We start from the raw sequence: 24,073 nt of genomic DNA, 5'->3' as shown, positions 1-24,073 counted from the left end.
CAGAGCCTGGGTGGCATTGCCGGGAGCCTTGGGGCCGCTGGGAGAGGTGGAAGCAGCCAAGAAAGTCTTTAGTCTCCACCCCACCCCCACAGGTGAGATCTGTGTCTTCCTGAGGCTTCCCTCTTCTGCTGCAACGGTGGCCCCCACAGCAAGGGTCTCTCGGGGAGCCCTCCCCTCCCAACCCTGCCCAGGTATATCGCGACCACCAGGACTGGTTCAGCATTCAGGAGTCTTTATTAGACATGAGATGGGACCCCCGTCCCAGAGGACTGTCAGCTCAGATGACATAGGAGGGACCGGGATGGGCCAGGTGGACAGCTGCAGACACGGGAGCATGGTGGAAGGAAGTCTCCCCGGTGGCTCCAGGGGGGAGCCAGGGCTGGAGCCAGGGCCTGGCCACTTCCATCCTGCTCAGGGGCCTCCTGGAGCAGCCAGCCAATTGCTAGAGTGTAGCCTCATCTTGGGTCAATCCGGGAGGGCTTCTCAGAGGGCGCCCACGCCAACTGGGTGAAATAGGTCCTTCTTTTGGTCTGAAAAGAAGAAGTGTCAAGAATGAAGAAGGTTCTCTTTGGATGGAGACCTTGGCAGGAGGCAGAGGATTCCAGGGAGTTCGTCCAGCGGCCCTCGGGGCTCCCCTCCACCAGAAAGGCCAGGGCCAGGAGGGTCCATGACAAAGGGCTGAATCTAGGCATCTCTTGCAGGAGCTCCCCCCAGGGCCATGACAGGACAGGGCACTCAGATCCCCAGCAGGTGAGAGATGAGGCGGTGGCCCAGGGGACTTGGCTGAAAGTGGGGAACACACGTCCCTTGGCCGGGGACCAACCTGGGAGGATTCCAGTGGCTTCCGCAGCAACCGTAGCCTCTTCCCCGGTCCTGTCTCCACCCGCAAGGACGGTGTTAGCATCCCTCCGGCTTCGCACCTGAACACGGGCTGCCAGGCCCCCGCCCATCTGCTCCTGCCCTTCAGTTGCTCCGAGTGTGTTAGGAACTTGCTCTGCGGGAGCCACAGGGGAGGGAGGCAGCATGTGCAGAGGACCCACCAGGCCTCCTCTGAAGCCCCAGCCCAGCTTACTAGCCCCCTGACTCTGGGCAAGTCACATGTCCTTCGTTGGGCCCCGAATGCCCCTTTGCAAAGTGGGGGACAGTACAAGCCAGTTTCCAGGCCTGTTGGAAGACTGACGGAGAACATGGCCAAGAGAGGGGGCTCGCATGAGCAAGCGGGTGCTGAATCCAGGTGGGCTCTGGTATCAGGAGCACCACTGTGGGCACGGTGTCCCTCTCCTTCCCCGCAGGACTTGGGAGCCAGCAACTTTAGGAGTCCCTAAAGTTCACCCATCTGACTTCTCCAAGGGCTTTGAAATCTGAAGAGGGAATCTCCGGAAGAGCAGGGGATCTGAGCCATGCCCCAACACAGCCTCCCTCTGCTCAGATCCGATGGTCTAGCCTTACTCCCCCCTGCCCTCAGTGCTCCACGCCATGACCCCAAACCCGGCCTTTACAGGCCTCTAACCTTGACTCGGGCGGTACTGTGGAGGGGTGTGATTGGGGTCTGCCTCGCCCATCACACTGGACTCAGTCCCCCTCAAACCTGGGCTCCTCGGGGCCCCGACTTCCCTTGGCCCTCGTCCTGCCCTGGCTCCCAGAGGCCCTGAGGTGAGCCGGCCGCTCCTCAGCACCCCAGCTGAGTCTGCTGGCCTCTCCCTCCAGGGCTCCCTGTTGGCTTCCTGGTCCCAGATCCTCAGGCTGCCTGCGAGCCCCACGAGCCCCAGGCTGGCTGGATTTGGGGGCCAACAGAAGGGAAGGTGTGTGTCGGGGTCTGGGGAGGGGTAATGGGTGAAGCTCCGAGGAGGGGAGGAGTCGTCCAGATGGAGCAGTCTGGCCCTCCCCGCCCAGACACAGATAGCCAGCATCTCCTAGCAACCGTCCAGTGGTGGTGGTGGGGGGAACAATGATGTCGTAAATCATCCCCAGCCCCTCCCTGCCAGCCCACCCTGCCTCAGTGGAGAATGGCCTTTCTCTCTCTCCACCTGCCCCTCATTCAAGATTCCCCCAGCAAAGCTAGCCCCTGCTCAGTGCCCCTTCGGGCTGCCCCTCTGGGTCAAGGTGACCATTCTCTGCCTTCTGCTTGAGCTCCAGAGGGAGGGCGTCCTCACCACCTCAGGATCTCTCAGGGACCCTGTCAGAACCTCCCGAACGGTGGGAGCAGGGAGACTGCCTTCCTAGGGGACCCCCCCCCCACCGACCCTGAGGGCCTGGGACACTATCACTTTCCAGTGACTTCTGGTTCATGCTTCTCTCTTCGGGTGGGGATGGAGGCAAGGGGAATTTCAAAGCATTTTGTGACACAGACTCCCCTTGTCTAAGCAAGATTTTATTTATTTATTTATTTATTATTATTATTATTATTATTGTAAGTAGGCTCCATGCCCAACATGGGGCTTGAACTCACGACCCTGAGATTGAGGGCCACACGTTCTACTGACTGAGCTGGCTGGGCGCCGCTCTAAACAACAGATCTTAGACTTGGGTCCCCAAGTCTTGAAGGGGCACTGGGACCTCACCAAGCTGGCCAGGTGCCAACAGCTGGAGTCCAGGCAGCCCAGTGAAGTGACTGCATCCGTGTGGCAGTGTGTTCCTTACTTCTCAAAGTAGCCATGTCAAGCCAAGGGTCGAAGAACAGGTGCTTCGGCACAGATCGGGGTTAGACACTAGCAAGGACTTCCCAAGACAGGAATGTGCAGGATCATGGAATCTCCTGGTTGGAGAGAGGAAAAGCCCATCACAGAAATAAGAAACTGGGTGGGAACCGTTTACACTGATTACGTGAGTGCTTCCTCGGCCATATTACATAACACACAGGGAGTATTCAGCACAGAGCCTGACATACTGTTGGCCTCCATCTTGGCTATTTTTAAAAAATCATATGTTAACATTAATTTTTATGGGACGAGCTAGCAGGAGGAAGGGTTCCATCCCTGGAGATCTATCTCCCATCCTCCGGGAACCCCACGGGAAGATCCAGACAGGAGGTAGTGCCCTGAGTACAAGATGGCAGCCAATTGCTATGGCAACGGCAGCAGAAGGAGTCCGGTGGATTGTGGGGGCAGCGCTGGAGAGCCAGCTGGTGCCAGATGGACGAAGCCGGCAGAAGGTAGCCTTGGCCGGGTGAGGCTCATGCCCCTGTGCCCAGGGCTGTCCCTCCATATGCCAGCCTCAGCCTGGCCCTTCCCCGAAGGCCCCCAGGCCCCACAGATATCTGTGGGGATGATAGCAAACCACTCCCCCTCCTAGCTCCTGCTTGTACCACAAGGAGTGACCGCTTAGAGACAAAAGACCCTGCTGCTCAGAGTCTTGCGGGCCCATGGGCTGAGGGATCTAGAGAAGTCGGGACTGAGCTCACTCCTGGCAACGCTGAGTAGCACCAGCGGAGAGAGTCTGGTGCAGCAGGCTTGGAGGCGGCTCTTGGACACACTCACTGAGGGTCACGGTGTCTGGCGAATGTGCCCTCTGGAGAACCCCAACGTGAGGGCCGCAGGGCTAGGCAATGTGGGGGAACTTCAGCCCTGCTCCCCCCCAGGCCTGCGGGTCAGTGTTTGCACAGGGCCAGAGGGAAGGATGAAAGAAGCCGCCGTTATACGGGGTCCACCGTCTAGGTGTTAAAGAGGCTCGGCGGCTGGAGGCCACGAGAGCTGTCGCCACGCTCCTCAGACAGGCCTCCACCACGGACCGCACCCAGTCCCTCACCCTCCACCCCAGCGATTGCACCCTCACTTCCAAGCCATGGAAGCCTTCCCTGACTGTTCCCACCTACCTGCAACGGCCCTTCTAACTCTGCGTCCCGTTTAGAATTAGCCCTGGACATCTGCATACAACCTTACAAAACACCCTCATTCACAGGGACCCATCTGATCCCTCAGGACAACTGTGGAAGTTAGGATCCAAAGACCTTCAGTGACTTGCCTAAGGTCACCTAGCTCGTAAGGGAGGGAAGCCAGGGTCTGCACCCTGACCAGCCTGTCCAGTTTCAGGGTCAACAACCGAAGCCTCCTTCTGTTGTCCATCCTGAGTGGAGCCCTTCTACCGAATGTGTGAGCAAAAGCTGCAAGCTGACATCCTGCCTGCTGTCGGCACCCCAAACCCAAACATTTATGAGAAGGAACGGTGTGCACCATGAGGCAGGGGCAGTAGGGAAGGTCTATCCATGCTGCTGGTCAGCAAAAAGTGACACGGAGACCAGGCAAGGAGAGAAGCCTCCCCCAGGGATGGCAAGACTGGGTGGAGTCTCAGGCAGCCTTGGGACTCTCTTCTTTCCACCCTCCCCACGCCACCGTCCCTGGGCAGGGGTCCCTGTGCAGGAGCTGGGAAGCACCACGGAAGGGCAGCTATGGCCTGGGGAAGGGAGGCTGGGGGGGGGGCGGTGCCTGGCAGGATGGGGAGTTGCAGTGGGGAAGAAGGCCGGCAGCAAGGCCTCGGTGCGGGGACCTGTGAGGCCTCATGGGACCCCGGAGAGGAGCCTGTCCTGAGCCTGTCACTGTGAGAGCCTGGCCAGATCTCAGCTTCTCCATTTCCTTCCCGGGTCTGGTTAAAGCTTGAGCTACCCCTCAGTCCTCCCCTCCTCCAACACCCTTGCACCCCCCGCAACCCGTGGGCTCTGGGAGCTAAGCCCTCTCACCTGACAGGGCCACTTCCATGGCCACTCACAGAGAAGCCTTTGTGCAGAGGCTGGGCCTGGGGGAAGGGTGGGGCTGCACCCCTACTTCCCTTCCCCCCCAGTGGCCAGCAGCAGCGCCTTACCTCCACAGCTGCCTCCTCAGCCTCCCACAGCCTTTCTCCAGGAGGGATCCCCTCAGAGCCCTGGCCCACCCCCGACAACAACCCACCCTGTCCCTCACCCCCTCTTCCAGGGGTTTCCCAGGACCCACCGTCTTCTCTGCTTTTCACTCCAGTCCCCAGCTGCCCGTCTTCCTTGCTGACCCCGGGGCACCGCTGCTGGGCACCAACCTGGCTTCTCCACCTCTCTTCCCAGAGAGCTCCCACAAGCCTACCCATGTGCAAGCGGGCGTGCATGCGGGCAGTGGGGCAAGGCCGGGGCTAGAGGCAGAGGCCCTTCCTCAGGTGGCTCTCAGGCCTTAAACATGTTCCTTCATTTGCAGACCTAACCAGGAGCTCGTGAAACATCCAGCTGGGCACTGGGCTGAGTAGGCAGCTAGATGCATGTCCTGCTCCCTTCTGGGAGTGGTCATGTGCTGCCCCTCGGCTGTACCCCTGCTCCCAGCATCTCGGAGGCTATCAGCTAACTCCCCAGCGCCCCGTCACATCCAGCCTCCCTGGTGGGGTCCATGTCCCATCTCCTCCTGGCCCCGAGTCCCCCTAACGGATAGCCCCGTCCCCTGCCTGTCTACTCTCCACCACCCACTTCCTCAGACTTTGGACTTGATGACACCCTGTCTACCTTTTATCACCGCCCCCCCGTGTCACCACCCCCCCTCTGGCCCCTCCAGGAGGCCCTCCCTAACTGCCCAGGTCTTTCCCGTCCTGTGTTCCTGTGTGTCTGCCCTCCCTGCCAGACCATTAGCTCCTCAGAGCATCCCTGGGTCCCACCTTCAACTTTGGCACGACCCCAGCCCACAGCAGGCACGCAGTAAATGCCTGTTAATGGAATGAGCGGACGTGGAGGCAGAGTGAAGGGAGAGGAAGGTGTGGGTGTGAGGGGCACCACAAAGGGGGGAGATGGGTCCTGGTGTGAGTGGTGTGGAGAGGGAGGGCCTGCTCCCGATGGGACCTGAGGGCCTAGGAGTTTGGTGGGGGCAGGAGCCCGGCCAGGCCTTAAGCAGGGCTGAACCGGTGAGCATCTGGACTCTGGACCATATCTGGGGAGCGGCAAGCAGGGGAGCCCTCCCGGCCCTCCTTGCAGCTCGAGCCTGGGCATCCAGGATGCAGGTGCACCCCTCCAGCCTCCGCCCTGGGAGCTAAGGGTGGGAGCACAGAGAGCAGGTAGGGGAATGGGTCTGGAGTTCAGAGAGGCCAGAATGAGCGAAGTGGGAGAGTGTCTGGAACCTCACGATGGCTGACGGGATACACTAGCAGAGCTGCAGAACCCTGGGGAGCACTCATGATGGAGACCTGGAACCCCACGATGGCTGACGGGATACACTAGCAGAGCTGCAGAACCCTGGGGAGCATTCATGATGGAGACCCGGCCAACCCGGACGGAGGACCGAATGAGCAGAGGCCAGAACGCATAAGCAAGAATGTAACAGGAGAGCCAAAGGCCACGGGAGCAGACGGGATGATGCCAGCAGGAAATGCTCTGTAGGGGTCGCCCAGCCTGAGCGGGGACGGTGGGCAGAGAAGACTTGAAGCTTCACCTCAAGTACACAGCAGCCTGGCCGGTGGTCCTGCCTACCCACCACTTACCCTCTCCTTCCTCCTGCTGAGATGCCTAGTTTGACCCCTCCAGGATTTTTACATTACCCCCAGTCCATCAGATCCTCGGCCAGGTCCTCTGACCGCCGCGCTCACCAGGGGTCTGGAAGGAAACGGGAGGCCTCTCTACCAGCCCTGCCCCTATGCCAAGCTCATGCCCCTCTAGGGTTGCCAGGCCTCATCCCTCCTGCCTCCCCTCTCTCCCGTCCCCTCTTCCCAATTCCAGGAGCAGGAACACTCAACCACGTTCTGGTCAGCCAGCCAAGTGCTTCCTGTGGCCTCAGCCCCGTCCCCCCACCACGTCCATCCACCTGTCAGAGGTGGACATCTTAGGGGTGCTAGTTGCCTAAGATGGCGGCCTCCCTCTCCCTCTGCTTCCGTTCCCACAGCATTGCCTCCTACCCCTGTCTCTCTCTTTCTGAAGCCTGAGCCCAACAAGGTGGGGGGCCAGGCTGGGCAGCCAAGCCCGGAGGAAGCAAGACAAAAAAGGACAGAAAAGCCAGCCCCTTGGCATCTCTCTTTGGCATTGGAGTCCAGCTCGGGGAGGGACGGCAGAAGGGAAGAAAGAAAGTAGTGTGAGTTTTTATTTCTGTCCCCTCTTCCTGCCACCTCCCCCCCACACACACTTTGATGAAAACAAAATCTCTCCCCTTTTCTCTCTTCTCCAACCCCTCCCCTTTTTTCCTGGCTCCTACCATGAGCCTCCTGGAATGCAAATGAGTTGTATTATGCAAATGTATGCAAATCAGGCTTAACGAGCGGAAGGAGGGGGCAGAATGCCTAATGAGTAATGGCGGAGGGTGCAGATGGAGGATGGCAGAAATGACCCCCTCCTCTTCTCCTGTTCCCACAGCCTGGAGGCTTGCTGGGGGTAGCAGGGTGTCCCTCACTTCTGGGAAACGCTAGAAGGTCAAGGCCTCTGTCACCCGAGCTGAGGAGGCCCAGGATGGCCTGGGCTGTAGGCTGAGGGACAGGAGAGCTTTGAGGGGAGAGGGTTAAGTACAAGGGACTCCTGCTCACTCGCACAACCTTCCCAGAGTCTCTGGATGCACCAGCCTCTCTGCCTGCACAGCTCGGCTCCAGGGCTGAAAAGAGCGTGATGCTCATGCATGCCAAGGCGTGTGCATCAGAAAGGAGGATTCCCAAGGGAAGATTCCCAACCAGACCCAGGTTCTTCCTGGGGGTGGGGGTGAAAGCTGTCTCTCTTTGTGCTTAGGAAGGTGGGGGTTGGGGCGGTTGCCATGGCAACGTAGCATGGAACACCCACCTCTCCAACATCCAGCCCCAGAGGACCTAAGAGTTGGGGGGGGGATAATAGGTTGACACCCCCTGGTGCCCCCACCACCTGGCACTGCCAGCCGGAGATGGCGGCATCACATCCTAGAGAGAATGGCCCCTTTGTTTCTGGGCTCCTGGTGTTGGAGAAGCAGGCCTGGGCACACAGAAGGGCCTTTCCCAGGCCCTGTTCCAGTTTGCGTGACTCTTGCCGGCCTCTGGAGACTCCTTGTGGCCATCCGCTGGCCTCTGTGCCCTGGCAGATGGTTGCCCCCCTTGCCTTTTCTCCCATGGGCTTACCAGCTACTGCTCTGTATGCCTTCCCCTGTGCTTCTGTCCGAGGCCTCCCCCCAGACCTCCACGGACAGAGAGAGAAGCTGGTCCCACCTCTTCCTGGCTTGTGTGGACACCTCACATGTCCACGCATGCCTCCTGTCCTTTTTTGGGCAAGGACAACCTGTGAGCCCTCTCTACCAGCATCAGCATCGCAGCAAAGGCAGGGAGGCCCCCACAGGATATATCAGACACGGTGGGCAGGGCCAGGCTGGAGTTCAGGAGGCTGCATCTTGGCATTTCCACTACCCCGCTGAGTGACCTTGGTCATAACTCCTCCACTCTCTTGGGAATCTGTAAAATGAGAGATATAGGGCGGAGGCTCATTCTAGCTCCACCTGATCTCACAAGAGCTTCAGTTAAATCCCTCCTGAAATCTAACTCTCATCCTTCCTGCTGCGGCAGCGGCCCCTCACTCAGACTCCCCATAGAGGACAAACACGGTTTCCTGAAGATGGAATGCCAACTGCCCTCAGCCTTTTCCTCTTCCCGAGACTCCACGGCTGCCCACAAACAACTCCCACAGATTACACAATCTAGAGACAGATAGAAGGACCCCTTCCTCACCCTCCCAGAGGGGGCCTGCACGGCCGGCTCACTCACCACCCGGGAGCTGTCCGTGGTGCTGGATGCGGCTCTGGCTCACGCGTGGAGGAAAGAGGGCGGGAGGGTGGTGGGACACCCACCCGCCCCAGGTGAGAAGCTAAAGGGAAGAGAAGAAGCAGAAACATTTTGGAAACTTGTAAGCAAAGGGGCAGATAACGCTGAAGAAAGTTTCTCCTCTCTGAAGATATCCCAATTGCCAAAAGGACTTTGGGGGGAGGAAGAGCCCAAGAGCCGGTGCAACTCTGAACCTCACACCCCTTCATCCCTAAGGACGTAAGAGCCCTAGATCAGCTCAGTCTTCATCTGGATCCTGCTTGGAAATCCACAGGGAGATAGAGTCATAGTTCCTGCCCTTGGGGAAGAGCTCGGGTTGAGGTAGTTGATGGGGTGCACACCTCTACATTCCACCCTAAATTCTACAGTTCCCACAAGGAATTTAGTAATAAAGATGAGACAGATACGCAGGTGCCCAACAGTATTACAGATACGGAGAGGTGGAGAGGAAAAGTAGGGAAGGGAGGAAGGGCACAGGTCCGCCTGGGTGCCTGGGTGCCTGTGTGCGTGTGACCCAGGCAGAGGGGTAAGCCAGCCTCAGTGGTTCTTAACCCTAGCTGCACATTAGATAAGAAATACCCGGAGAACTTTCCCAGATACTCAGATTTCATCAGTCTGGAACTAGACCCAAACATCAGTATTTTTTTTTTTTTTTAAAGCTCCCCGGGTGATTTCAGTGCACAACCAAGTCAAGAATCACTGGCCTGGAAGAAAGTACCTAAGAAAAAGTACAGGGGTTAAGCCTGATCAGCCAGAGGAAGAGGCAAAGCTAGGGCCCCTGTAGAAGTAGGGAATGAACAGGGAAGAGAAAGACAAGCATCTAACTTCCCTGTCCTGGGAACTCTTGGTGGCCCCAGGCCCGATCTGGAGGGGAGACTGACTCAGGTGTTGGGCTTGTCTCTTCTGTGCTGTGGAAGCTCAAACCATCCCAATGACATCAGGCAATGAGATGAACTGTCTCCCCGGCGCAGTCCCTTGTGCAGCGACAGGGCATGGGTGCGGTAACCCTGAGGGCATGCTGCTCCCCTTCACCCAGAAGGTCCCCAGGGAGGCAGCTGTAGAAGGTAAACAGCAACAATGGCCTCTTTCAGTGCCCAGACCGCAACCCTGCAGTCCAATTAGCAGACACGGCAAACAGCAATTCAGCTGCCTTCAGCCGCTGTCATAACAAACTCAGAGCAGCCTTAATGGGGGGATTAGGGCAGGAGGAGGGGGGTGTCACTCTGAGCCTTGGGAGAGCCTGGGTGGCAAGGAAGGGTTCCCCCTTTCTCTCACCCCTCTCCTATCTAAATATGCACCTACGCACCTTCACCTTCCGTAACCCTGCTTCTCATTTTCCTCAAAGCTCTGAGAATGTTTTCATAGTTCTGTCTACTCCTTCCTTTCAATGATTTTAAAGCATTAACCTAAATGCATTTTTCTCCTAGGGAAGTTGGCACACCCTGCCTCTGGATGAGATCGCGCCATAACCCCCCAAGATCTCTGAGGTCTCGATAGCAAAGGAAGGAAAGAAGGTGGAAAGGTCAATCTGTGCCCAGAGCATCAGGGTGGGAATGAGGTGAAGAAATAAGTATCAGAATATTCCAGTTCCCAAACCCTGGGAAGGGCAGACTTCAAGTAGGACTTCTAGACCCAGAAGAACACAGAGGGCCTGTGTTTCTCTGGCGGGTTACTAACCTGGGGAACTGATTTGGCAGTCAGGGAGGTGGGAGGCCGGGAGGCAAGAGGAGAGAAAACACCCCTTCTTAGAGCTGCTCCGTGCTGAAGAGAAGTCTGCACGCTGATAGGCAGGTCTCCATCTGGTTTGTTAACTACACCCACTGCCTAACGGGTCCTTTACCTAAACAAACTGTTTTAAGTAATTCTAGAAACTTAATGGAATAAGCTTGGAATTATCGTCTACTCATGCCATATTTCTCTATCTACATAAGTCAGTTTACCAATCGTAAGTACCAATAGGTGATAAGATCTGTTCAGAAGAGAAAGTACGATGGCCCTTCTGCCCCAAGGACTCCAGGCTCTTCCCTGAATGGGCTGTTCGTCCTCTCACCAGCCTTCAGACACTGCCCACCCAGGTCCCCAGCAGTCCCTCCTCTACTCCAAAGCTGGAAAAGAAGGAAGGAACTTCCTCAAGTTGAAATGTGTTGAGATCCTCAGTCAAGAACATACCAAAGAGCTGTCCTTTTTTGCATTCCGAGATCAATCATATGCTTTCAGATCGTTGTTCTGAGCGGTAGCGAAAGAATGACTCTTTGCCCATGGATATGATAACATATTACAAGATCTTTTACATAGAATTCTTTGTTTGCTCCATGTAACAATCCTGGAGGCATACATTTGTCTCTCCTTTATATAAACATCCTGCTGAGGCTCAGAGATGTTGCAGCTGGTAAGTGATACACCCAAGCACAAACCTTGGTGCAGTCACACATGCTCTTTGCATTTCTGTCCCTCCCCAGGCTTGCTGATGGTGATGATGTTTATGACTGGGGAAACCTTTCAGTGCCCTGAATTGAGGAAAACCTGACCCAAAGTGAGGGTGTGAGTGATAATCAAAACTTGAGTCAGATATTTAGGAGAAAATTGCCTTTGAACTCCTGGACTCAGAATCCAATAGGAAAGCATTGGAATGAGGGCGAGGGAGGAAAATGGGTGAAGAAACCAGCTTAGAAACCATCCCAGTAGAAATAGGTGGATGTCGCAAGATCAGAAGAATAAAACTAAAAACTCGTGAACACAGAGGTGTGATGATACCAAGCCAGAAATTCGCTAACTGGTAATGGGTGAAGCCCTTGCGAGCCCCTTTCAAGCCAGCCTCCCTGCACCCCTATCCCATCAGTTTGCCTAGTGGGCTCAGCTGGAGGAGGTGTCATCCGGTATAAAAGTTGGGGGAGGCAGGTGGCAGGACTCAGTGGTATCACTGTGATGTCTGCATTTGGTAAACCCCCCCAACCCCAGAGTGTCTGTTCCTCTAATGGATTTACAGTTATGCATAGTCAGGCATCCCTGATCAGACAGCCGGGCCTCCTGCCCACCGTGGATCCATCACACACACACAGCCAGCGTCACGTCGGGTCAGTCAGTTTCTCACCCTCGTGAGCAGACACAGACAGCTCCCAGCACAGCCTCCCATCGTTCTCCTGACAGCCCTGCCCACACACCCACGCTCACCACCACGTGTACACAGAAGGCAACACCCCCCCCACCACCACATCCCTCCGGGCCTCTACCCCCTCTCCCTGGAGGAGGTGTTTGTTCTGTATAGGGTGTAAGCCCTCCACCCACCCACTCCCTCAGGCCCTCTAGTCTCCTTGGGAGACCCAGTGGTCAGATGTGCTCATGGGGCCCCACAATAACAATATAAACCCACTGTGGTTAAAACATAAGTTCTAAGTCTTATGTGGATGAGTCTCAGCAGATCCCAAACATGCATTTCCAACCAGCTGCGTGAAGTTAAAAAAAAAAAAAAAAAAAAAACAGGAGGGGCGCCTGTGTGGTTCAGTTGGTTAAGCATCTGCCTTGGCTCAGGTCATGATCCCCGGGGTCCGGATGGAGCCCACCCTGCATCATCAGGCTCCCTGCTCAACAGGGAGACTGCTTCTTCCTCTCCCGCTACCCCCCTCCGCCCCCGCTTGTGTTCCCTTTCACTGTCAAATAAATAAATAAAATCTTTAAAAAAAAAAAAAAAAGCCTGTCTTTCTTGGTGCTCCTCCTCCTCTTCCTCCCCCTCCCCCTCGTCCTCGGATCCCAGCCAGGCCTGAGGCTCTCATCTCTCCTGGACCTTACCTTTCCCCTGATGCCCCATCCCCTCTCTTCTCACTCATCCTTCATCCGCATCTTAGTCTCCCCACCTTACCCTCTAGTCCTTCCCCTGAGGTTTGAAACTATTCAGGGGCGTTAGCTTCCCACTGGGGTCTGTGGTTCCTCATCTGTAAAATGGGGTTAATAGCAGCCGCTTCCCAGTGTCGGAGGATCAAAGAGAAGCATGTAGACAGAGGCTGTTACCAGGGGGTACGGTGTTAGGGATTCTTAGTCCCTGCCCAAACCTGCCCCCTTTCTCCCTAATCCTGTCTCCACTGCCCCCCTCCAAAAATACCAAATTCCAAACAGCTGAAAAAAGTGGGAGGCAGCTGATCTCTCTTTCCTCCAAACCTCCGAAGGGAGGACACGTGTGTGCTCTAGGCTCTCTGAAGCCTGACTGTTTTAGTTTGGATTCCCCAATATTTCTCCCACATAATATATAATTGAATCATAATCTCCTCGCTATAAAAATCAGTTCCTGGAGGAAACTGTAAATTTACACAGGGAACTGGAGTCTGTACAAGGTCATTTTGTCCAGCTGTCCCGCCCTTTTTTTCTCCCTGCACTCTGGACTGCCAGCCAGGTGGTGGGGGAGGGAACGGGGAGAGGGAGTAAACGCAGCCGGGCTACTTCTAGCTTTGTTACATTTACTTTTATTCCACCAAGTGACTCTGGACCATCCTCCTCCCAACTGCACCGAAACACTTTTGCTTAAAATATTTAGGTCAGGCCAGATAAACGGATTCTTTTAGGAAAGGCCCTGATTAATCTCTCTAATTCTTTGCTTTCTCTGGGCAGCATAAGTACTAAGCTACAAATTCCTTTGTGTTTGAGCTCCTTGAGGCCATTTGCTCTTGGAGGTGATTTCTAAGAGAGTGACGATGGGATAGCAAGGCAACGTGTGTCTTGAAAGACCCCAACTCGGCCGATCTGGTCAGTGAAGACAGAGCTTCCATGAGTAGCTTTTCTTTTTTTCTTTTTTTTTTTTAAGATTTTATTGATTTGAGAGAGAGAGAGAATGAGAGACAGAGAGCACGAGAGGGAAGAGGGTCAGAGGGAGGAGCAGACTCCCCGCCGAGCAGGGAGCCCGATGCGGGACTCGATCCCGGGACTCCAGGATCATGACCTGAGCCGAAGGCAGTCGCTCAACCAACCGAGCCACCCAGGCGCCCCATGAGTAGCTTTTCAAGACATCAGACTGAGGTCCTGAGCAGAAAGAGGAAAGAATATGGAACAAGGGAGCTGAGAAACACTCTGCACACCCCTGCCCCAGAACCCAGCCTGTGTCTCCAGGTCTACCCCCACTTGCCCCCCCTCTCATTGTCAGCCCCAGCCCAGCTGGGCAGACCTACAGGGCTTCAGGGAGCGGAGTGGATGAAAGCAAAAACCCCAGGTGGGTTCTTTGCTCTTTCCTTTTCTCCTTGAGAGGAGGTCTGGGGGGGGGAGGGGAGGGAGGTACTCCCCCAAAGCCTCTCACCCCAGCAAGAGCTGTGCAGAGCCTGCGGGAAGCTGTTCACCAGCGCCCACGGGAGACGCCTGGGCCGGCAGCCCGAGGCACTGGCCCAAATAACCCTGCAACTAGATTTCAACGGATCTCTGCCTCGGAGCAGCTTCCCCCGCAGTGGCCCACTCCGCATTCTGCCCGGAAAGCCCCCATCCTGAGGAGGAACCACCCTTCTTCCCCTTTCTCGCCTCCTCCCAGCTCATGGGGAGCACCTGGCTAACGTGAGCCGGGGCGGCGCCTCCTACCTGCCTGGACCCGGGTTGGGGTTCGGTCTTGAGGCCCGCGGGCCACCGGCATCTCTTCTCCCCCGCGCGGCCCTGGGGTCCTCGCGCCCCCAGCCCCTCGTGTATGCCCTCCCCCGCCCGCCCATGCGGCCAGCTTTCCCGGGGCCCTCTGCGCAGTGTATGGGGTTATTTTTACTTTCGGTTATCTAGCTTTATGAAGACTCCACACCACTCATACAGCTAGATAACCAAAGATAACAACCAACCCCGCCTCCTGGCTGCCGCCGCCGCCTCTTCCACGCAGCCTCCCGGCCGCCCGCCGCCGCCGCCCCGGCCGCCCGCCGGTGGAGGTGGGAGAGGGCACAGGGGTGGAGGTGGGAGAGGGCACAGGGGTGGAGGTGGGAGAGGGCACAGGGGTGGAGGTGAGGGCGGAGAGAGGAACGGAGTCCAAGACGGAAAGGGACCCCGAGTACAGGACACAGACACCCCAGAGCCCGAGAAGGGCGTGGGAAGGACGCGAAGGCCGGCGGCGTCGAGGGCCAGGGATCGCCCCCGGGCCCCAGAAGCTTCGCGCGCGCCTCTCTCTTCCCGCTCCCATCTGAGCCACAAGCGGGAGCTCCGCGGGTCCTTCCGCAGGAAGAGGGACTCGCGGGCTTTTCGCGCCACCCGGGACGACCGCAGGGACCGCGGCGGAGGCCTCGACAGCCCCACGGGGTCCCCACCGCCCTCCTCTGGAAGCTGCAGGGCGCGCCCGACAGCCCAAGCCTCTGCGTGGGAGCCGCGGGGACCCCCTGCTCGCGAAGGGCTGGAACAAGGGCGCTGACTAAAGCCGGGGGCGAGCAGCGAATCGTGGGGGAAAACCCCCGGCGGCGTCCTGGCAGGGAACAGGAAATCCTGGCAACCCGGAGGGAGGCAAGCCGGTGCGGGGTGGGCGCCCCAGGGCCTCCCCGGCGCGTCTCTGGGAGAGAAGGAAAGGGCGAAGACCCCACCCAGGAGGGGTTCCGGGAGACCCCCCCCCACGAGATGGGGTAGGCGGTGCAGGTGAGTGAGGCGAGCCCCAGGCCCCGCGGGACCCCCAGAGAAAGGGCTTTGTACAAAGAGTTCCACAAAGCACCCAAGGCTGTGAAAATGGTCGGGGGTCCGAAGCGAGAGGGCCCCTAGGGCTTGGCGGGGATTCCGATCGGAAACGGGAGTCGACACAGAGGTCCCCGCAGCCCGCAGGAGGGTCTCGGCCGGCCCCTCCGGGCGGACGCGCAGGCACGCTCGCGGGACGCCGAGGCGCTCGCCCACCTGCTGCCCCGAGCCCGCCAGGCCACTTACATCGAGCCCAGGGCGCCCATCGTGCTCTCCCGCGCGGTCCTCCCGGCGCGCTCCCGCTACGGAGAGCCGTGGCCCGGGGTGCCCGGGCTCAGCGCGGCGCCCGCCGGATCTCAGCCTCCGCCGAGCCGCGGTGAGCGGGGCGGAGCGGGGCGGAGCGGGCCTCGCCTCCCCAGCTCCCTCCTCCGCCGCGGCCGCCGCTCTGGCCCGGGCGCGCTCCGGCTCCGGACTTTTCATTCATCCTTTCACGCTCCCTCCCCAGGCCAGCCTCCGATTGGCTCCGCCAAGTCTGACGTCACCGCCTCTTCTCCCCCGCCGGCCCGCCCCTCCCCTTCCAGGGAAGGGCTGGAGCGCGCAATTGGGGCGCCCCTCCCCCCAGGAGCGGGGCTGGGGAGGGATTACCACGTCTGTGTGCTGACCCTCAGCCTCCTGCTGCCTCGCCCACCCCGAGGCTCGCCTGCCGTCTCCCGCCATTGCCATTTGTGGTTTTGATCTCCATCCTCACTCTTTGTAGGCCCTACATTTTCCATTTGGGCCCTAGGTATGTTGCGCCAGGATATAGGGGGCGGGGGGACTCAGAGATATCAAAATGAACCAGATAACGAGATTCTCCCCCTACCTGCCTCCTCTCCTCAGGATATTCTTTGTGCTTGTCGTGTTCTGATCCCTTCCAGACTGGGATCCTAACCTTTTAGGACGGGCGGGAATCTCGCTCTTATTGGTTTCCAACCCAAAACAGTGAGGGAAAGATTCTGGAAGTTAGGGACTCCTACTGGGAGACGCGGGGTCCGACCGAGTCTGGGCCTCCCTAGTCGCGGTGCAGAAACGGGAATATCTCTTGACCCTGCTCCCTACACTACACCAAGGTTGGGCGTGGGGAGGCTGGTGGGTCTCACCTGGAATTAACCCCGGGCAGTATCCGCACATTCCGCTCAGCCACGGAGGCCAGCCCCACGCGCCTCCCCCCGGGCTCCATCTCCAGTGACACTAGGAGAGCTGGGCGCAGAGGAAGAAGGATCGCTCTCAGCATGGTTTTCGGTTCCGGGCTTTCCTGACCTGGCTCCCCATCTGCCCGGAGAATCGGAGTCCAGTAATGCCGCTTCCCAACCCCGGCAGCTCGCGCCGCCCCGCAAGCCGGGTGCGGATTCTCCCTGCCTGGCGGCGCTCTCCCAGAGAGAGCTGTGGGCCCCTGGCTGAGCCTCGGTGTCTGCCAGGGAGCTAGTCCCCAGTCCCCAGGTACCCCGTCCCTCCAACCGTCCTACTCGCAGCCCCTTTTCTGAAAAATCCTACAACCTAGATACCTAGAGCCTGGGTGCCTGCCTAATACCGGCCTATTCCTCTCACCTGGGATCCTTGAACACTGTGCCAACAGAGGTGCGCCCCTCGGTTGCCAGTAGGCCCAGCCAGACTGTTTTATCCACTTGGGGGTGTCGCCTCTCTGCACCTTCTAGGACAAAGCCCTGGGGCCTGCGTTTCCCCAGGAGAACAGCAGTATGGAGCCTGGCTTCCCCAGTCTCAGGGTCTTCTCAGGGCTGTGCTTGGCACAGCTCCCGCCCCCCTCCGTCAGCTCCCAGAGGGTCTCAGGACCCTTACCCAAGGGAAAGGCTTTCTAGAAGCTTCCACAGCATCCATTCTTTACCCTCTCAGAGCAGGGAGCACAGCAGCGGAGGCTGTGGGGAAGGAAGGAAAGAAACAAAGTGTCCGCTGCCTACTTTCTTCCCCGCCCCTCCCGCCCCTACAGCTCAGAACGGAGCATTGGAGGAGCACTGGGGTCTCTGTGCCCCAGTTCAGATGCAGAAAAGTGGAATCCTCCCCAAACACTCTCACAGACAGACTTACCCTACCGCCATGCTGCTAAACGCATTCTCTACAGGCACCCTCCATACCAGGCCCCGGAGAAACGATAGGCCCCTCCAGCCTTTCAGCTTCCTGCCTACAAACCTCCTCAAATAATTCCAGGTACTCGACTTCGTACCTCTTTATAAGAAACCCAACACCCTGCAGACATTCCAGCGAACCTAGATAGGGCCTACACTTCTCCACACACACCACCAACTTCCCCGACAAATATTCCCCCATTTGCCCCCCACAAAAAGATCCCTTAAAAGCACCTGAAGGGCACTTTCGCCCCCTCCTTCCTCCCCCTCACCCAGCGCCTGGGAGGCTGGGACCAGCAGGTGGGAAAGAGCTGGCCCGTCCTGCTAGCCAATGCCCTCTGCTTGCTTCCGTCAGCAATCCCAGCCAAGTCCCCTACTCTCAGTGGGCCCAAGCTCATCTCCACACCCCTTACCCCGGAGCCACCCGGTGAGCACAGTGAGAGGCAGTGGGGACCAGCCGTGAACCTTCTTCCTCTTTCAGCCACTGCTGTATTTTTGCTGGGGAGGGTTAGACACAGAAAGGCTTCTTTGCCCAGTGGAGACACCCCTACCCCTATGGGCCAAAATCAGACTCAGCTGGACCTTCTCAAAAACTGGGGTCTGGAAAGAAATGGGTACATTTCCAAATCGCCCCCCCCCCCAAATAGCTAGATAAGGAGCTGGGTCCTCTGCTTCTCGTTGTGGCTTTGGGCGCTACAGAGCTTCCTGAGCCTAAGCAGTGTCCAGCGTCCAAAGGTTTAAGGAGGCCCCCGCAGCAGAAACTGGAGATGAGTTTACTTTGGAATCACCCTCTCTAGCCAGATTCCGGATGAAGCCATTTTTTGTTGGTATTGCCTGGGCGGACTTGACAACCTGACCTCCCAGGGCTCCTGCTCAGGGATGGAGGTGAGTGGGGCCTCTGTCTCCATTCCTACGGGGGTGGAGGGTTAAGCCGGGAAAGAAGCAGAAAACTCCCCACCGGCACCTGAACTGGGCTTGCTTTGTATATGAGGCCATGTTACTCTGGTTTCCAGAAGGAGAGTGCATGGAGGGGAGCAAATGAGACAGCCCTGCAGGGTAGAGGCAGCGCCACACATATTGGGGCCTAGGGGATCTAATACTACACTGAAAACAAGGTGGGTGCCCAGGAAAGAGTGGGCTAACAAGGGTATGTGCGCGCCGGGCCGAATTTGCCCTCATGCCCGCTGAGCGCGAATGGGTGGAGAGGGAGGGTGCTGACCAAGTGCGGGGCCCGCGTGGGGTCTGCGTGGGAGGGGAGGGGGGAGGCGTAACGACCGCGATGCGTGTTAGTGACTATTCGGCAATTCCTCCGACCACAAGAGACCCTTCCACTATCTAGAATTTGATACAGCAGGCCGGAGAGAGGCTGCCAGCTGGAGCAAAATGGGTGCATTAGGTGCCCCCCACCCCCCCGTGCTTGGCCTGCCAGCCTCAGTCTCCCCAGGAAGGCCTCCGCTGGAGCCCCCAGTACTCTGGGCTGAGGTCGGTGTTCTATAGAGCCATGGCCTGCAGACCCCACCCGGAGTCCTTCCAGGGAAATTCTGGGGTACCTTGGGGAGAGGCCCCCAAGTCCCCAGTATTGATCTGAGTCTGCAAGTGTCTTCATTAGCTCAGAGCCTGCCGTCTTTGCCCGTGCCTGTCCCCACCCCCATCCCTACGGTCCTGATGCCCACCATTGTCTGTGCCTGAAGAGGCCCATGTATAGAAAAACATGGCCTGAATGATGCTCTCTGGATGCAGCTTTTGGACAGATTTTTATAATTTGGGTCCAAAATACATTTTGGCATGAGGCCACTCTCTTGAAACATTCAGGTAATTAAATAAAAGGTGTATTTTTTCTTTGTTTCAATTATCGGATTAATTTGCCTTGAAGATAATACAGATGAAAGCTGCATTTGGAAGAAGGTGGGTTCAGGTATTTATTTCTGCCTTCTGAGTGCATCATTATTATGAACATTATCACACATTATTCTTTTGCTATAGAATATTTGCATTGTCTGTGGGATAGTGACACATAAAAGCAAGAATTGGCCAAAAAAAAAAAAAATGCTGAAGTGATGACAAAAAAAACCCCCCGAAATCTGTCTATCTCCATAGGGGCAGAGGAGGTTAGAGAGCATGGGGACAACATGGAAGATTTTGTCCCTGGGGATGCCACCCTTCCCTCCCCATGAGAGTGGTTTTCTCCTGTCGAGAGGCCAGCCTGAGAATTCCTTGGGCCTTGCTGAGCACTGCCTCCCTGGCCGCTCCCAGTTCTTAGACCCACAGCTGAGCTGAGCGCCTGCCTCAGAGCCCTGTGGAGTCTGGGGTGAGGGTGGGGGTGATGACGGGGATGGGAGAGGGCCCACGCTCAGCAAGTGGCCTCCTTGAGGGGCAAACGCACGGGTTGGCAAGGGTGCTGAGCATGCACAGCCACGTGCAGACACAACCCTAGGCACCAAGACAAATGCCACCCCATGTCCACGGCACTCCCAGCCAGAGCCTCCGATGCTTCCAGGGGCTCGACCCGCACACACCCTCGGCGTGCATGCCTCCCAGATCCCCGCTCACCACGACCCACACTGCTCTCCTTTCTCACCTCTGTGGCCCAGATACCGCCATCCCCGCCCCGCTCTGCAAAACTCCGCCTGCCTCCCGGGGTCAACCGCTGCCGCCCAGCCCTTGGGAACGTCTGAGAGAAGAGGAAGAGTCCCCTGACGCCCCAGTGCCTCTCCGCCCTCTCACGGAGCTGGGTGCAGGGGGTCTCTCGTTCCCACCACCAATGACTCCACAGGTCTTACGACCATCAGAGGGGAGCACAGTCAGGGCCCCAAAGCTAGAAGAGGCAGGGTGGGGAGAACAGGAGAACACAGAGGGGATGCGGGATGCAGGACCAGCTCCGCCCCCGCCCCCTTCCCCCCACCCCGCCACCAAAGCAAACAAATAAGAAAATAAATACCCTAAAAGCCAAGGTGGCCCCCCACGATGACACCAGGAGTGGGGCTGCTGCTTCTTGGATGCCCGGCCCTGTCAAGGGGAGAATGTGAAGGTTAAAGTGGGTTCCAGTTCTCTCCTTCGCATCCCCCTCTCTCTGCCACCTGCCCTCCTCGGTCCGTCCCTCCTCCACAGGCCAGGCTGCCCGCTTCCCTCGCAGGGCTCCAGGCAGCACCGGCGGCCACGGGGAGAGAGCAGCCCGGATGCCCGGACGTGCAGGCGGGCAGGGCCCCCGCCAGCCCCACGCTGCCGGGACGACGGCGCCAACTCAGCCCCTGCTCACAGCCCGCGCTGCCTCCGGCCTCCAGCCGGAGCTAAGGGCCCCTGGCTTGAACCCGGAGGAGTAGTCCCTCGCGCAGCGGACGCCCTCTCCTCACGGCTCCTGGCTGCTCAGGGCAGAATGAGGGATCTGGGGGCAAGGAGACATGTTTGACTGTCTAGATCTGACTGCAGCGTATCTGTAAAGTCCTCGGCACTGAAGATATGGCCAACCCTGCTAGGTCTCGAGCTTTCTCACCCTTCCGTCCAGGAGAGCAGATCCTGGAGCGGCCCAGCGTTCCCCTGGTCCCGTCCTTCTCTGTCTCACATACACAAAAGGTGAGAATACAAAGCAGCTTTTTAAATGTTAATGTTGGGTGTGGAACCTAGTCTCAATATTTTATAGTCTCACCTTCCCAGTATTTTGCTTTCAGGCTAATTTTGATTTAGGGGAATGACGTGGGTGACCCAGCTCCTGATACACCAGGAGAAGTGTGTTCGCGCGGGCGCATGTGGGCGTGTGCGTGTGCGTGCGCGCATGTGTGTGTCGGGGCAAGGAGGTGAAGCCTTCGACCTCAAACTCAATCCACAACTACTCCACCTTCTTTTTTTAATCAGGAAGATAATCTACCTTAATGCAGAGGAAATCATGAACAGGCAGGGCTGGGGAGCAGGGATGAGCCTCCCATCCCAGCCCGATTTCTAGGAGGGGTGCTTGGAACGCCCCCACCCCACTTCTCGGGGCCACAAATGCCCACTCGCCTCCCGGCCTTAGCTCTGCCAGCCCACCCGTTCATAAAGGGCTGTCTCCGTCTGAAATGGTCCTCACACCAAAGAGGGGCCGACCCCCCACAACTTGCAGACCGGCTAGAAAATGGACACAAACACAGCTGGGGGACCTTTGGCCCCTGCTTTCCCCCCATCACAAAGGGGCGTGGGGTCCCTGGAGCAGCAATGGCTCTCCCTGCGGAGCCCTGCCCTGCAGCCCCCCACACACCGTGTGAGGGAGAGGGAGGAGGTGACAAGGACCCAGGAGGCACGGAGCATGTTTGGTGACCGGCAGCCTCAGCCTCTCCCAGAAATCTGGCCTCTGGGGGACCAGAAGTAGTCTGCGGGGCCTCCAGCCCCCACTGCCCCCCAGGGGTCCCAGCCTGTCGCCCAGGGTGGGGACGGGAGTGAGAATTGTGCCTTCTCTCTATTGCCCCGGCCCTTCTTGAAAAGCAAGAAATGAAAACGAGCATCAGATGGGGCTGGTGAGAGCTGCAGTGGGGCTCCTGCCCCTTCTGGAACCTCAGCATCTGACCCCAGCACCTCACTGGCCTTTCAGCTCCCCCGGGCCCCGTTCCCACCCGCCAGCTCATGGGAAAGGCAGGGAAGAAGACGTTTAGATTAATCTAAAGTCTATAAAATGCTTTTGGGGTTTTTCCTAATTCTGGTCCCCACCTGTTTGGGAATGTGGCTCCTCCCCCCGCCCCCAGCCCCAGGCCCCCAGCTCCCCAGACCCTGTCCTCCCCTAAGAGCTGAAGTCCCCGGGGGCAGAGAGGAAAAGAGGTCCGGAGTCCAAATACAGACCCATCTTTCTCTTCCCTCCCATCCCCGCTAGTCTCCCTGCCCGCCCCTCCTCTGGTACCAGCATTAAGATGTTGGCCTTCTGCTGGAGAGAGGGAGGGGCGGATTAACAGGATCAGTAGTACCGTGACCCTAAAGCCCCCGAATCCCATTGGCAAACTTGGCGAGCTGTCTCCCGTGGGCCAGGCTGGGGAAGGAGGGGACCGGGAGATGCTCTGGGCTCTGGCGGCGGGGCAGGGCTGCTGCCTCGGCTCACCGCTGCTGCCCCGGGCGCCCCGAAGCAGGAGGGGAGACCCCGCTCTGCCAACTCCCCCTCCACACTCACGCCCCACCCCTGTGGGTCACCCCTACAGCTTTCATCAGCCCTTCCTTTCTGTGATTGTTGCGTGGGCCTCCTAATATTACCCCGTGGGCGAAGTAGGGCACCCCGACTGGTTTTAGGGGATCCCATCCCACCCCGGCCCAGGTGCCCGAGGGAGCGAGGACCGTCCGGAATGGCCACTCACCCGGCTTCTGTGAGGAGCAGAGCCGGCTCGGCGGCCCCAGCGCTGGACTGCCTCCCTCCAGCTCCTTCTCCGGGGCGGCTCCAGTGACGTAGCATCTGTCTGTCCATTCAGGAATTCCGCTCGCCTCTCTCTCTCTCTCTCTCTCTCTCTCTCTCTCTCTCTCTCTCTGGCTGCTCTCCCTGGAAGGCAGCAAAGAGGGGGTGCTGCCCCTGTCTGGAGACACCGCGACCACCAAAATGACAGCCCGCCTGGAGGAAGCCCCCTCCCCTCCCGCTCCGAGGCCGGTGTGGGAAGGGGTCTTTGTCATCTCCTCTGTTCCCCACCTCCTTCTCTGGCCTTCTCCAACCTGAGGCAGGAAGAGGGGGCTCAGGAAAGCTATTGTTCCCCCAGGCCACCCATATCCCCCAAGGAAGCGCGAGAAAGGGTGTGACAGACGCGCACCGTCCCCAGGCTCCTGCCGGGTCCAGCTGACCTTCGGACTTGAGAGCGCGGCGAGATGACGCGTCCAGGGTGGGGAGCGGGGTGGAGAAGGAGGCACAGACACTTCGCCATTTCGGGGTGTCCCCGAGCCCCCTTCCCAAACCTCCCCCAGCCCTGGGGCCCCGTCAGCTCCACAAATCACAAATCCACGGCCTAGCTGTGCAGGAGAAAGTGACCCTTGGGAGACACGGCACCCACGGTGGGGGCGGGAAGGCCCGCGCTTGGAAGGCTAGACGGGAGACGGGAGGGGTGGGACCACGGATTCAAAGTGGGCCATAAATTATCTCGCTCCCAGAGAAGGGAGAGCCATTTGGGGGCTGGCTTCCAGGGCTGGGGTCCCGAGATTTGCCGGGCTCTGGGGCCCGGGATGGCACAATGGCCGGTCCTCTCCGTCACCCCCACCCCGCCCCTCCCCCCCCTCCCTCCCGCTCTTCCTGGCCGGCCTGGGAACTCAGTCTGAGCTCGACGTGACAGACAGCAGGCCTGCATGCTAATGAAGTTTGTCCCAAGTTCATTGTCAAAGCCCCCCCCTTCCCCAAGGCCCCCTCCCCTCCTCTCTCATACACAAATCTCCCTCCAACTTTTGTCCCACAGACCTGGAGGCCACTTGAGTCCCTGCCGGCTCCCTCTCTCCCCCTCCCCCACTGCTTTCAGTGTCCCCCTGCCCACCACCGCCCTCAGCTAGGGCGGGGGCTCTCTCCTGTCCCCAGTGCCTTCCCAGCCACCTTCCGGGCCCCGCGTCCCTGAGCTCTGAAAGGGGGATTCTGAGGGCTTGGGTCAGAGTCCACGGGCCTGGTGCTTCCTTCCGTACCCCGGAGTAGGGGGACCAGGGGGAGGTGGGGAAGGCCAGACTGCCCCCCACTCCAGCCT

At 58.5% G+C, this 24,073-nt stretch overlaps 1 protein-coding gene across 20 annotated transcripts; it reads right to left on the bottom strand.

The window, feature by feature from the left end:
- Nucleotides 1-215: 215 nt before the first annotated feature.
- Nucleotides 216-23,094, bottom strand: MIR9-1HG (MIR9-1 host gene). 20 transcript variants are annotated; one of them, XM_073888589.1, is made up of 9 exons: nt 22,623-22,707; nt 20,908-20,967; nt 20,356-20,423; nt 19,996-20,088; nt 8,638-8,737; nt 8,089-8,328; nt 2,641-2,755; nt 824-994; nt 216-530 (listed from the first exon to the last, which is right to left on the bottom strand). In XM_073888589.1, exons 1-6 carry the CDS (start codon nt 22,666-22,668, stop codon nt 8,222-8,224), a joined length of 474 nt encoding a protein of 157 aa, XP_073744690.1. In that variant the 5' UTR covers nt 22,669-22,707; the 3' UTR covers nt 216-530; nt 824-994; nt 2,641-2,755; nt 8,089-8,221. The 20 variants fall into 20 exon arrangements, 7 of the variants coding, with proteins under 7 accessions (XP_073744690.1, XP_073744689.1, XP_073744688.1 ...); XR_012376927.1 differs by lacking the exons at nt 19,996-20,088; nt 20,908-20,967; nt 22,623-22,707 and adding exons at nt 22,724-22,936; nt 23,047-23,061; XM_073888588.1 differs by lacking the exons at nt 20,908-20,967; nt 22,623-22,707 and adding an exon at nt 22,724-23,094 and having other exon boundaries at nt 2,562-2,755; nt 8,002-8,328.
- Between the last annotated feature and the right edge of the window lie 979 nt (nt 23,095-24,073).

This window comes from Callorhinus ursinus, unplaced genomic scaffold (assembly GCF_003265705.2).
Source record: "Callorhinus ursinus isolate GAN/ISIS: 27379988/994484 unplaced genomic scaffold, GSC_fseal_2.0 scaffold92, whole genome shotgun sequence".
Lineage (NCBI taxonomy): Eukaryota > Metazoa > Chordata > Mammalia > Carnivora > Otariidae > Callorhinus > Callorhinus ursinus.
The sequence above is the reverse complement of the archived record's forward strand: the minus strand, read 5'-3'. Positions and strand labels throughout refer to the sequence as shown.

Excerpts from the sequence above, each read along its gene's own strand:
- MIR9-1HG (XM_073888588.1), bottom strand. The coding sequence starts at position 23,030 with ATGACAAAGACCCCTTCCCACACCGGCCTCGGAGCGGGAGGGGAGGGG. Across the intron at positions 20,089-20,355 it reads GGGCCACCTTGGCTTTTAGG|ACGTTCCCAAGGGCTGGGCG; the intron begins GTATTTATTTTC and ends CTCTTCTCTCAG. Across the intron at positions 8,738-19,995 it reads GCGGTATCTGGGCCACAGAG|CTTCTCACCTGGGGCGGGTG; the intron begins GTGAGAAAGGAG and ends TCTTCCCTTTAG.